Here is a 14,656-nt window from a genome sequence, read left to right on the forward strand (position 1 = left end):
AATCTTATTCTCATAGGATTTGGCTTAAGGAGGGAATAACATACACATTCAATTGGGTATGGAAATCTGTCTTACCCAACAGGATAATAGGGGGAGAAGGGGATAAGAGAGCAGGGGGATGATAGAGAGGAGGGCAGATTGGGAAAGGGGTAATCAGAAGCAAATACTTCTGAGGAGGCACAGGGTCGAAAGAAAGAATAGAATAAATGGGAGGGCAGCATAGGATTAAGGGAAATAGAGTTAGTTTTTCACAACATGTCTACTAAGGAAGTATTTTGCATAACTGCACATGTACAACCTATATTGAGTTGCTTGCCTTTTCAGTGAGGTTGGGTGTGGAGGGAGGAGGAGAGAAAATTTGAAACCTAAAGTTTTAAAAACATATGTTTAAAAAATGTTTTCACATGCTACTGGGAAATAAGAAATACAGGAAATGGGGTACAGAAGTCTATCCTGTGCTACAGGAAAATAGAAAGGAAGGGGATAAGAGAAGCGGGGAGAGATAGAAGAGAGGATAGACTAGGGGAAGGGATATTCAGAATGCATGCCATCTTGGGGTGGGCGGAGAGGTGAGATGGGGTGAAAATTTGGAACTCAAAAAGTTGTGGAAGTGAATGTTGAAAACTAAAAATAAATATATGTTAAAAAAAAAAAGAAATGCAGCAGATAGTAGCCACCTATGTGGTGTGTAAAAGGTAGCAGAATTACAGAGCATCCTAATGGTACACAGTTGGTTATGGGGTTTCATGCAAAACTTCAAAGCACACAAAGCTTATTTGTGGTGCCACCTCATCTTTTTATATCTTTTCCCCGCCTTTTGACATCTCTCCTTCATTGTTCTTGTTGCTCTCACCTGAACCTTTGCAGTTCAAAGCACTCCGTTTAAATGCTCACCCAGCTTACCCTTGGAATCAGAGCACAACTAGCTCTTTAATCCTGAGTAAGTGAATTCATCCCATAAACCTCAGTTTGCTTATCTATAAAATGAGGATTGTAATGCCTGCAAGCAGAGCTAGTCTGGCAATAAGGAATTTCTGCATTCACATCCCACTTATGATATATACTAGCTATGAATTAGTCACTTAAATTCTCAGTGCCCTAAGCAAATCTCTAAGACCACTAGTCTCGAGAAGGAGGGAATACCAATGAAGTCATAGACATCTCTTCCTTCCCTCTCTCCACAGCAAATGCTTGCAACATGTTCTAGTGGAAAACATATTGAAAACAGAGTTTAAATCCTATCTCTGCCTTTTTTTTTTTTTGCCAGTATGATCTTGGGCAAAACACTTAATCTCTCTGGCCTTGGTTTCCTCATCAATAAAACCAGGGGATTGGACTAGATGACCTCTCTTGCCCTTTCCACCTGTAAATCTATGATTTCTGTGATCAACCTCATGGGGCTGTCATGAAGAAAGCACTTTATCAATATCGGTTGTTAGGATACAAAATTAGTCCTCATGTTTCCTGACATTCACCAGCCAAAACTTCCATAAGCCATTCAAGGAGTACTTTTTATTTTAAAACTTCCTGACATCCTGTCCTGCTTTTGGGCCATTGTGCTTCTGACCTCCACCTCTGCCGTTTCAGTGCAAACCATTGGGTTGAGTGGGGGATATGGGGCTCTTTTCACTGTGGGGCCTTGATTTTGAAAAGGAAGAATTGCATCCTGTTACCTGAGAGTAGGAATAACGGTCCAAGAATGGTCCTAATTTCTATAACACATGCCTTCCTACCTTTTTCTTCCATTTAAGATCATAGAGTGAGAACAGGAAGGTAAATTTAGTGGTTATCAGAACCAACCCCCTCATTTTACAGATAAGGAAACTGAGGCCCACATAGGTAACTTGCCATATTTATTTGTAAATTGGTTGGGGAGAGGGTGGGGTGGGGGAGGATTGGATTCTAGTGTTCTTATTCCAAATCCAGTACTTATTCTTCTGTACCAAAGAGTGTCCCCAAAACAATCAGTAGATAAAATTCCTCTCTTTATATGGCTTCCCATATAAATGGTTCCTGGTTCAAAGAAATTTCTTTATTTGTTTTCTAGGAATAAAGGCCCCTAGTTAAGTTTAGTTCCTTACCATCTTATCAAATTGATGGAACAAAACTGGCCTCTGTGTTCCTTTAAAATTTATTGTTGCGTACCCAATTACAGGCACGTTTTCTGTCATTGTAAGAATCATTTCAGGACAAGAGATCTGATTACAGTGAAAATTAATATCTGACTGATAGCGCCTCATCATCACTGTAATTGTATGGAAAGAAGGGCCGATAAGCTGTATGTTCTGTAGGTCACAAGTTAAGAAGACGTACTCTCAAAATTCTTCATCTCTACATTTTACAAAGCGTTTTCTTTGGTCCTTATTGTGATTCTGTGATTCAGATAAACAATATTATCCCTTTTTTACAGATCAAAAGTTTGAAGCTCAGAGAGGCAAATGATTTGCCCAGAGTCATACAGCTGATATTCCTCCATGAAAGAAGAGGCATATGCCTGCATCCGTGGTTCTGAGAATCTTTTGTAATTTACATAGTGGACTAGTAAATATTCTTTTCATAGAATGTGAAATGATTCAAATAAAAATAATTGATTTTAAAACATCTGGGGGATAATAAGGGGTGCTATTCCTGATATCCTTCATTCACTTATTTAAGTGATTTTCTTCTTCTGTGTATATTCTTCAATCATATATAGTTTATCGCAAATTTTTTTAAAAAGACTAAATAAAATAACCCCATCACTACTTTTATTTTAAACCTGAAACCACAACCTCTCTGCCTACAGAGACTTTTCTAAATGGCATATGTTTTCCATTTGCCAGACAAAGGATTATTAAAGATGAGATACCAGATTGCAAAGACCTTGTGGGAGGGTGAGAGTAGGGGAAGGAAACAACACTGAATTAGATTGACTCTTCTATCTCTCATCCATCACTTATCGCTAACACTGTTCTCTTCTTTCATCTCTGTCGATGGGATAAAGTACAGGTTTCCTTTTTACTGGCCAATCAGTGGTGAGACACCCACAGTCTCATGAAGAGTGGTTGCAGCAGCTGTATGCCTCCCCCTGAACCCCCACTTATTCTAATTGAAGCTTGAACCTGAGCCTTAGAGGGGAAAGGCATGCTAAATGGGAATATTCGCCTTGAGGTAGCTGAAGATCAAATACTTTGCTCACCCCTTTCCTTTTTCCCCGCTTTCCCTTGAGAAACAATGTGATAAAGTGGAAGATAATTATGGATATGGTTTGCATGACTACACATGTATAACATCAAAATACTTGCCCTCCCAATGGGAAGGAGGAAGGGAAAGAATTTGGAACTTAATGTTTTAAAAATGAATTTTAAAAAATGGTTTTACATGTAACTGGGGAAAAATAAAATACTAAAATAAAAAAAAATTACTGATTTTCAAAGAACTAGAAATCAATAAAATATAAAAAAACTAATAAATAAACAAATAAATAAATAAGGAAGAGTTGTAGGTATGCAGTGGTAAAGAAAAATATCTTCATGAGTGATTCCCTACACTGATGAAAACATAGGAAGTGGAAGATAGAAGATGGGACAGCATTGGAGTCGAGAAGACCTGCATCTAAATTCTGTCAAGTGATGCTTAGTTCTGATGAGATGGGAGGGAGTTTCCACACTGGAATTTCTCTCTCCAGAAATAACCACCTGAACTACCACCTTAGTCTTTCAGAAACATAGTTAGAAACTCTCCCACTATAGCCTTTCAGTCTAAAGGGTACTTTTTTGAAAATCAAAGAGTTGTTAAAGCAGTGGAAACATTGGAAGATAACTAGGTTTCAAGTAACTTCGCCATGAATTTTTTTTAAAACAAAAGTAGTGAAAATTTTAAAGATATATAAAAGTTGCAGGAGTAGTGGCAGATTAGAATCTCATATAATCTCTCTAAGTTCCTTTTTCTTCTATTTTAGAATAAAGCTATTAAGGGAAAGAAGAAGAAATTATGTTACTAAACATACTATATACCTTATGTATTCAATCAGTGCATATACTTTTGCAGATATGCTTTATTGGGTATCTGGAATTTATATAGCATTTTCAGATTTACAAATGGCTTTTGCATATTAACTCATTTACTCCTTACAACCCTGCAAGGTGGTATAACCTCATTTTGCAAATGAAGAAACTGAGGTCCAGAGAGCTGGTGACTTGCTCATGGGTCGGTCACACAAAGCCAGAAGATAAAGGAAATATAATCAGTCTTTACATTTCTAGTGAGTATGAATGGCTTTTCTTCTGCGCCATCCTCATAGGAAAGAGCTGAAGAGTGCAGAGGATATTTCGAAGCACTATAGTACAGAAGCAGAAAAAGTTCAGAAGGAGCTTGACTGGAATAAAGAGGAATTACTTAGCATGTCTGAAGGAAAAAAGGAAGTGGTTAATCAAGTGGAGACTTTAACAACTGCAGTGAGTATTGCATATTTAATATAAATCAAGATCCTTTTAATGCAAAAAATGTAAAATCACAAAACCTATGAATTATAAATCGCAGTTAGATCCTGATTAAAAACAACCTCCCCAAATGGCTACATTATTTGAATTCACACTCACTATTTCCATTGGTCTGGAGCCAATTACAACCAGTTCTGCTATGATTTACATTTTGAAAACGTGAATTTGTTTCTGTGCAATTGATATATTAGGGAAAACTCTGAACATAATGTGAATGTGAAGTTTGCTTCAGCTCGATTTCTTCTGTGAGGAACAGAGAATGCAGAAAATGATGCAATTTCACCATCTCTCACAAGGTGCCACCCTTCTGAGGCCCACTTCCATGGGTAAAGTTCAGGTCTTTTTTAAGGCAAAGGGCCATATTTATTGTGTATCTTCTGGTGCAGTAGGAGAGCTACTATAAGCCTTGAGTTGTGGCCTGCCCAACTTGCTTGCAATGCACCACAATTTTTTGTAGTGTTTATGTACTTCTAAACTATTTAGCATGTTTAAAACAGAGTTATTATTTTTCTAAGGTTCCTCTTTTTTATAATATGTTGCCGATGAAGTTTTTGGGCATTATTCCCCTTGCCCTCTATTTTCCATAATCTCTGTAGTTTTTATTATGGGATTTTGCATAGCAGTGCTTTTGAGGAACACATGTGTCATGTTATAGCAGAGCTGATTATACCATATTTTACATATAATTTTGAATAGTGTGAATTCAAATACATGTGACCACCTTCAGGGATATTCATTAGTCACACTGACTGTGACCTAAGGACGTTTTAAGGACTTTTGGTTTCTTTTTGTCAATTTGGGAATTCTTGGTGTGTGGGAACTGCCTTTGATATACTGAAAATAACTGAATAGTTGTTGCAAAGAAATAATCATAAAATGGTAAATTAGAATTCATCCCATATTTTTGTGATTGAGAGTCATACTATAAATGTATTAGTAGTTCAGAGATTCCATGATTTCACTACTTGGGTACTCTGTCTACCACCAATGTTCTATTCCTGACAGACAATATTTGATGATAAACTGTTTGTGAGTGAAAAAAGGAACTCATCTCATGGTGCACAAACATCTCCATATATCCTTCAGACTCTACTCTTACCTTATGTAAGAAGTTTTTCCTGGTTCTTATTTATCTCATCCCCATTTCTCTTACCCCAACCCCACTGTCTTCTTTTTGAGATTATGTCTAATTTACCCTGTATATATCTTTTATGTAGAGACAGCTAGGTAGTGCAGTGGATAGAGCACTAGGCTTGGAATCAGGAAAACTCATCTTTCTGAGTTCAAATCTGGCCTTGGACACTTCTTGGCTGTGTGACCCTGGACAAGTCACTTAACCCTGTTTCCCTCAGTTTCCTCATCTGTAAAATGAGCTGAAGAAGGAAATGGCAAACCATTCCAATGTCTTTGGAAAGAAAATCCAAAAGAGGTCATGAAGAGTCAGACGTGACTGAAAGAACTGAACAAAATATCATATACATACACACACACACACACACACACACACACACACACACACACACAGAGTTATCTCCCCGATTAGAAAGTAAGCTTCTTAAGGTTAGAAACTGCCTTTTGCCTTCATTTCATATCCCTGGTGCTTAAGCACAGTCCCTGGCACACAGTAGGTGTTTAATAAATGATTCTTCATATGGCTTGATGAATTTCTCAGGCTTAGCTAGGTTTGTCCTCAGATCATAAATGCTTAAGACTTAGTAAGACCTTTCAGAAGTTCTGCTGTCCTGCCATAGGCTCCAAGACCCTAGGGTTCCTGCCATCTCATGGTGCAGCATTAATGTCCATTGTGTGAAAGATTCTGATGAAATATGCTTTTATCTTGGAGGATGGCATCTTTATTTAACTTCAGATATCAGTTGAGTCCCCCATACTCATGGTTCTATGCTATCATTTGGACTCCCTCTGGACTCATGGAATCAGAAAATATGAGGTTGGAAGGGACCTTAGTGGTCATTTGGACCAACTCATGCCTGACAAAGAACTCCTTGTTATTGTTCAATTGTCCAATAGTGTCCAACTCTTTATGACCCTGTGGACTGTGCTGTCCATGGAGTTTTCTTGGCAAAGATACTGGGGTAGTTTGCCATTTTCTTTTCTAGTGGATTAACACAAACAGTGTTGCAGTGACTTGCTCAGGGTCACACAGCTACTATGCGTCTGAATCTGGATTTCAACTCAGGTCTTCATAACTCCAGGTTCACCACTCTATCCACTAAGCCAGTTAGCTGCACCAAAGAACCCTTATTATAACTTAATTAACAACTTGTCGTCTAGAGTCTGCTGGAAGACCTCCACTACATACCAAGGCAACTGATTCTGCTTTTGGATAGTTATTTTTTTCTTTTTTTGGCTTTTTGGTGAGGCAGTCAAGATTAAGTGACTTGCCCACCGTCACATAGCTAGTAAGTGTTAAGTGTCTGAGGCCTCCTGACTCCAAGGCCAGAGGTCTATCCACTGTGCCACCTAGCTGCTCCAGATAGTTCTAATTTTTAAGAGACTTTCTTGACACCCTGCTTACATTTGGGTCTGGTCAGCTTCCACCTATTGCAGCATTTGAAATTGCTGAGCAGTCAATCCCTGTCACAAAAATATAGTGCGAGGTCTAGATCTCCATTAGACTATGAGCTCCTTGAAGGCAGAGGCTGCCTTTTGCCTTTCTTTGTGTCTCCAGCACTTAGCACAGTGTCTGGTATATAGCAGGTGCTTAACAAATGCTTATTATTGACTGACTAGATCTCTTATTCCCCATGTTGTGATTTTAGCTTCATGCTGCTTCTCCTTTTACATAGCCTAGGAGCCATGTATATGAGCTTCTCTCATCAAGAGGCTTACTACTTTAAAATTTGCCCTTCTCTTTCTAGAACATTAGATCCCAAAATTCTCAAACTTGCAATTACTTATGTGGCCACCTCAGTCTTGTGCTGCCCAGGAAACTCTCCCTTTCCTGGTCAGGAAGCTGTGTTATGAGGTGAAATTGCTTAGAAAACTGCCTTTTTCTGGCTAGGAGGCCAGATTCTGGGACTCTTGAGCTTGGGGATCTTAGAGAGGTAAGGCTCAAGAGCTCGTGTCAGTTGGTCATAGGGCACCTCAATCCTTTGCTGCCATAGGCTTGGGCCATTACCTCTTTGTTTCTTGGAGCAGGAACTTGAAATTACCTAGGAATTCTCATCTGCCTATCTGCATCTACCCCAAGGCTACCATATATGACTCTTGGGTGGCCTCTTGGGTAGGAGCACATGCAGCTTGCTATATGCCTTTGCTCAAAGACAGCCACTTAGTAGCAACTGATATTGCTGGGGTGTGTAGGAGGACCCACTCCTCTTCAATATCTACCTCACTCTTCCAGGATCTCAAAGACAAGCTTAAATGGATGAAAAGAAGACCTGGAAGATCTGTAGACTCCCTTTTATAGGCCAGTGTGAAGGGAGTGTATCCTCCTGACACACTTTGTCCTTCAACAATGAGAGTCAACCAGTTCATCTTGGAAGCTGTTCTTATTAGTGAAACTCATCCACTATTAAGTGCCAAGGGGTCTGGTTAAGGAAACACAAACAAGAGACCCCCATAAAGACTAATCTCCCGATGAACACCGATTTCCTCAAGGAACTCCCTTGGTCAGCACCTTGGACAATGACTAGGCCCTGGAATTTGTAGGACAATTTCAATTTCAAGGAAACAAAGGCTTTGGAAAATGTGGTCATTGTGTGAATAAGCCACAATTTAAAGAGAAACAACTGCTGAAAGGGATGTGATAGATACAGATCTATTTACATGAATATATCTATATCTATCTACTTACACATATATGTTAAATCTATTTCTAAAAATTCTTCTTTCTTTTCATTTCTGTAAAATTGTTAGTCTTGCACTCCTTATTCTAATATGATATTGATATATGATATTAAGATATTTTTAGCTATAAATCAGTTAATTAGCAAACATTTATTAAACTCTTACTATGTGCAGGACTAAGCACAGCGGAAACAGAAAATTCCTGGCCTCAAGTAATTTACATTCTAATGGTTTAGACCAGTGGTTCAGAACCGGTCAGACACAAAGAGAAAAGTATGGGACGAGGGGTTGGAAGAAGGGAGCAAATTGACTTAGAAAAACACAAATTAACATTATCAGTGTTGTGTTGCATTTTTATTTATTCTGTTAAACATTTTCCAGTTACATGGTAATCTGGTTGGGGCTGCAGTCTGGAGTTTGGGAGTTTGAAACATCTAGTGTACCCAACATGCATATCAGTAGACACATACAAGATAACACAAAGGAGATGGAAGCTAACCCTAGAGGAGAAGGAATTAGCAGCTGATGGGAGAGGATGTGGGGAAGAAAGAGGTAGAGAGTCAGGAAAAGTCTCCTGAAGAAGATGATGTTTGAGTTGAATAATTGTAGCTGTGTTCATAAAGTTAATAAAAATTTATCCACAAGGTTAGTATGGAGTCATGATAGAAGAAGGCAGTTAGGTACACTAGGCCTGGAGTCAGGAAGACCTGAGTTCAAATTAGGCCCTCAGACACTAGCTGTGTGACCTTGGGCAAGTCACTTAATCCTGTTTGCTTCAGTTTCCTCATCTGTAAAATGAGCTGGAGAAGGAAATGGCAAACCACTCCAGTATTTTGTCAAGAAAATCCCAAATGGGGCCATAAAGATTCAGATGTAACTGAAATGATTGAACAATAATAACAGGATAGAAGCAGCAATGAGTAGTGGATAAAACTCTGGATTTGGAGTCAGAAAGATCTGGGTTCAAATCTTGCCTTTGGGCATTTGATAATTGTATGACCTTGAGCAAGTCACTCAGTCTCTCTCTTTCTGTCTCAGTTTCCTTATCTGTTAAAAAAGGATAATAACATCTGCTTCATCTGTTTGTTGTCAGGATCAGACAAGATAGTATATATAAAATGCTTCACAAACTTTAAAGCATTACATGTTAGCTACTGTGATTAATTAATAATAAATTTAATAATAATAATGACATAATATGGCCATAACATATAATATAGATGTATAATATATAATAACGAATGTTTTTAAAACTATGCATAAGTTTTTAGGGAGTATCACATTTTTAGTGAAGATGAGTGTTATTTTGTTCAGTTGTTTTAGTCTGCCATTTCCTTTTCTAGCTCATTTTACAGATGAGGATACTGAGGCAAGCAGGATTAAGTGACTTGCCCAGAGTCACATAGCTAGTAAGTGTCTGAGGCCAGATTTCAACTCAGGGCTTCCTGACTGTAGGCCCAACACTCTTTCCACTGCGCCACCTAGATGCCCCAAAGAGATGAGTATGGTAAAGCAGAAACTTATTAAAATATTGCTATAGTCTTTCCTTATTATAAAACCTTTAAGAATAGATTTTCAAAAGAGTTCACGTTAAGCACTCAATTAAAAGCATTGATGTGCAACATTTTTATACACAACGAAATAGAATTACTTTTAGGACTGCAATTGAAACTCCTAGTTGAACTAAAAATAAAAGATTTGTGCTGCCTAATTGCACATATGCAACCAAAATGATTTTTCAAAAATTCAGGAGTTTGCACAGTCCCTTGCTCATTAACATACATCTCTTTTCCAATTTGTGCTGTCATTTGCTTTATGTAAACAACTTCTTTCCATCTCAACAAAGAATAGCTTTTATAACCCAAAAGGCATTTAATAACTTGTAAGGACTTGTTTTTAATAATGCTAATATCAAATTATTGTTGGAATTTAAAAATAGACTCTCCATCTTCCCTCTCCCAAATGATCCTTTTCTTTACTATATTAATTGGAGTTTGGCACACCATTGCTTCATATAAAAAAAAAAAGTATTACCAAAAAAATTCACCATCTGCTATGTTTCCTATTAACAAAGTAAATACACCCACTTTTCTTCTTATCTTTTCATTGGATGACATTAAAAGAAATGGCTTTTTAGGGATTTCAACTAATTTAGAATAAACTTGATTTTCATATTTTCTTGGACACTGAGATCTACCTTGAGGTGAGGAGTGTTTATTCTTCGGTTTACAGTTAACAGTTACCTAAATCTTTGGAACAAAGAAAGGTTAAATGAATTAAGAGATTATAGGTTCCTGTTGTTCATGAGGCAGCATTTCGTGACTTTGGACGGCATTTTTGTTAAAATATTCAGAAGCCAGTTAATGTTCAACATTAGCTTATGGGGGCATGCAAGGTCCAATGCACATCAAAACACCAGAAAATATCTTATTAAGGTACAAATGTACTTTCCATTCATAATTTGGTGTTATTGGATTGACCTTGTGAATCATTGTCTTCACATTACAAAACATGTTTAAATTTTCTTTTAAATTTCAGTTTAATTTACACCAGGGTCACATAGTCCCTAGGGCTAAGGTTAGACATTAGCCAATAATAATGTCTTGAATGTTGATGTAAGATTTTTATCATCGTGTGATTATTATTCATTATTGCTTGTTTTTGGTACAAAGGATATTTCTTGAAGTATTTCAGTTATGGTGATACTTTAAAATCTCATTATGGTAAAAAGTACATTCTCAGCTATTTTAAATCAGTTAAATTCGTTGTTTGATTTCTACTCTGTGCTCAGCACTATTGTAGTTCTCCACTGTTATGGAGAAAGTGAAATATGACATATTTTCTTTTCTTGTTCTCAGAGACCTTATAATATACTATAATACTAATATTAAGGCTAATACCAACACTAATAATGATTAGTATTTGTATAGTTCTTAAGGTTTGCAATGTGCTTTATAAATATTATCTCATTTGAGATATTTATAAATATCTCAAATAAATAAATATATACTTATAAATATTATCTCACAAGAACAACCCTAGGAAGTAGGTGTGATTATTATCCCCCTTTCACAACTGAATAAACTAAGGCAAACAGAGTTTAAAGACTTGCCCAGGATTACGTAGCTAGTATGTGTCTGAAGTTGAATTTGAATTTGGCTTAATTGAGGAGACAAAATGAGCATATATGAAACAATTTGGGAAAAAAAAACCCAAACTGTATATAACTGGAAAGGTCATGTAGTGAGGAAAAGTTTGGACCTAAATCAAGAGATACATGAGTTTGAATCACATCTAAGACATGAGTGAAATGGAGTTTAAATTAACTTCCAACCTTAATAACTCCACTCTTGTTTTAAGCAATCCTAAGACTGCTGTATTTTCTTGGGAGAGAAGCAGTGCAACAGTGCTTACCTGTGAAAAGTCCTGTGCATCCTATTTGAACAAATATTTATTAACTACAGCTAGTGGCCTGTACTGTATGCTATTGATAATCTTGTTCTAATTGTGTATACCTATATCATTTAAAGCAAAAGTTTAATGAAGAGAATGTTTTTTACTCCTACGCATTTGTATATACTGTTAGTAAAAACACCTTGTTATCACAAAATTGTCAATCAAAATAGAATAAACACTTTCTTGTATTTTTGTTGCTTTTCTGCACAATAAAAGGAAGGTATGGGAGCTTGGTTATGAGGTCATATTATCTTGCCTGTTCTGGAGAAGTCCCTGAGGGGCAGGAGATGGAAGAAGTCTTGTCCAAAGGACATGCTGGCAATGGGGAAGGTCCCGTGACAGGACCTTGCCATGGGGAGAATCAGGAAGTGACCCCATCCTGCTTATGGAGGTTTTCCACCTATTGTGTTCTTTGGTTTATCTATGTTTCATTGTGTCTTTGTCTTATTGGTGATAGGGTACTTCATTGCTTTTTGGACTTATCTAGCCTGTTCCATTGATCAACCTTTCTCTTTTATAATCAGTTCCAAATAATTGTGATGGTTACTGTCTTATAATATATTTGGAGAATGCTAATTCATTCTTGTTTTTTTCATTATTTCTTTTAATCTTTTGTTCTCTAGATGAATTTTATTATTTTCTCTAGGTATACAAAATAATCTCATTTATCATTTGGCTTGGTACTAAATCTGTAAATTAATTCAGGCAATCATTTGACTTGGTTAGAAGTACAAACATTGCACATTCAATGAAAATCATTGAAAAAATCATTTCCATACTCTGTATACTGGTTTTTCAGCCTTTTTTTTTTTAAAGTACTTATGGCTTTTTATACCTTATGCCAACATGCCATTTAAGATATTTGTAGCCTGTTTTCAGCTCTTAATAACTAGACAGTAGACCTAACTTTCCTTAGTCCCAACAGTTCCAATTTATACTCTTTCTTCCTTCACCAATCAAGCCAGACTCCTGTCTGTTTTACCAACTTGCCCCATCCACCAAACCAACTTATTTTATTCACCTTTGCTTCCTTACTTTGCCTTGTCATGACTATTGCCTTCCTTAATGAGTTCTTCTCAGGTACATTTCCTCCTTAGTATTCCGTAATACTGCTGCTATTTCAACTTTCACAAAATCTAAAAGTAGAATCTGGACCTGCTTTCTATTTCGCCTCAATTTTCCCCAATTTCTTCTCCCCAGATTTAATCTCTGATCCTCTTCAGAAGGTCAAACCCCTCTAAAGCCTCTACACGATTTCATTCTACCTATTTAGCTCACGGTGCTCTCTCCTCATCTTCTACTCAGAATTATAGATTGATAGAGTTTGAAAGTCGTCAAGGACCTTCTAGTTCAACCCACTCATTCCTGCACAACCTTCTTCCAGAAGCAGGAAATGTTAAGTCCCTAAAGACATGGAATTACTCAAAAATCACAAAGATAAAAAAGTAACAGAGTTTGGACTCCAACTTAGTTCCAAATCCCAGTGCTTTTATCACGATAGTATAAACCTCTCTGTGCCAGAAACAAAGCTTGGACTTAGGTATTGTTTTTTATGGTACAAAATCTTGTCAACTGATCATTTCATACCTATTCAAGAGCACTGCACTTCTCCATATGGAATTTCTTGTGGCCCAAAACATAAAAGGAGGCACAATGATTTGTCATCACTTATATCTAAGCCAAAGACCTACTTAGTTAATCAGTGTTTCAAGTCTTCTCTTGACAACTGAGGAAACCAGGGTCTTGGTTTATTAAGGCCTGATCATCAATTTATTCCTATCTGAGAAGTTCACCTTGGTTCTTGTTGTGGTGAATTCCTTATCAGAAATAAGACAACTTTATTCTTTGCCTTATGGGTTCTACAGCTGCCACCTGTCTTAGTTTTCCCAAGAAATGTTCTGCCTTCATGGATCCCCTTGAGAGATAATTTCTTTCCAGGAGCCTACATTTATTTCAGTCTTTTGGCAAAACTTTTTGTCTTCCCTCAAGGGAAAGCTCCATCTCTTTTCAGACAAAGACTCATGGACTGATGGGCAAAGCGACAGAGCTCATGAACCTGTAGGAAAGTGCCTATTTTATTTTTCTTTCAGCCAAAGGGACACTTGGGCTGTACTTTCCCTTGTGGTCATATTTGTACATCATGTTGTCACAATACACTCCTCCTCTTAGAGCACACCTTTCTTTTCAATTAATTCTAGGTTCTACTCCTCTTATTTTGGTTGTAGAGTTGTATGATGATTAAGAACTAATCCTCCTAGACCAATTTGTAAATACTGAACCAAGCTAACTCAATATATGTGGAAGGAGAGGCTATTAGTGACAAATGTCAGAAAAGCCATTGTAGGACCCTCATTGTAGTAGAGAAAATGGGTGCTCTAGCATGTGCACATAGAAGAGAATATAGTGGTAGATTCTCCTGGAACTCTCCTGGTTTGTCAGCATTGTGACAAATAACCCTAGTGTTTGACACCTGATTGCTCTGGCACTTCCATTAGGGTATTTAAGTGTCACAGATAATGAGATGGTCAATCTGTCTTGTATCAAACTGACATGTCTGTGGTTGTGAAGAACATGTAAGGATATACCATTAGAGAAATTTGAGTTTAGGGGCGGGGGAAGGAGAGGGATTGGGAAGCAAAACAGCTTTAGCTCCTATGGCTTTTGGACCTGGATCCTTTTGTCCTTCTGTCATCATTGTAAGGTTGGAGGAATTCGTAGGTGTCCATATAGTTTAGTCTTTCAAAGCCTGTGCTTTAGAGCCCATATGCAGAATGCACCAGAATTAGATGAGTAATCAATAATGAAAGTGATGTCAGCCTAGTATCTGCTACTTGATAGAACTGACACTAGAACTAATTACTGATTTCTTGTCCCTAGTGAAGCAAGTTTGGCAGTGGTCTTCGGGTACA

The 14,656-nt window shown here is 37.3% G+C and overlaps 1 protein-coding gene across 1 annotated transcript in view; it reads left to right on the plus strand.

Annotated features, from left to right (window-relative positions):
- Positions 1-4,253: 4,253 nt before the first annotated feature.
- LOC110212535 (coiled-coil domain-containing protein 178-like) overlaps positions 4,254-14,656 on the plus strand; it is a 128,412-nt gene continuing 118,009 nt past the window's right edge. Inside the window, exon 1 of the mRNA XM_078151782.1 lies at positions 4,254-4,436. Within this exon, the coding sequence (XP_078007908.1) occupies positions 4,254-4,436 (183 nt within the window). The remainder of the gene's footprint in view (positions 4,437-14,656) is intronic.

This window comes from Phascolarctos cinereus, unplaced genomic scaffold (genome assembly GCF_003287225.1).
Source record: "Phascolarctos cinereus isolate Bilbo 61053 unplaced genomic scaffold, phaCin_HiC Scaffold_4;HRSCAF=312, whole genome shotgun sequence".
Lineage (NCBI taxonomy): Eukaryota > Metazoa > Chordata > Mammalia > Diprotodontia > Phascolarctidae > Phascolarctos > Phascolarctos cinereus.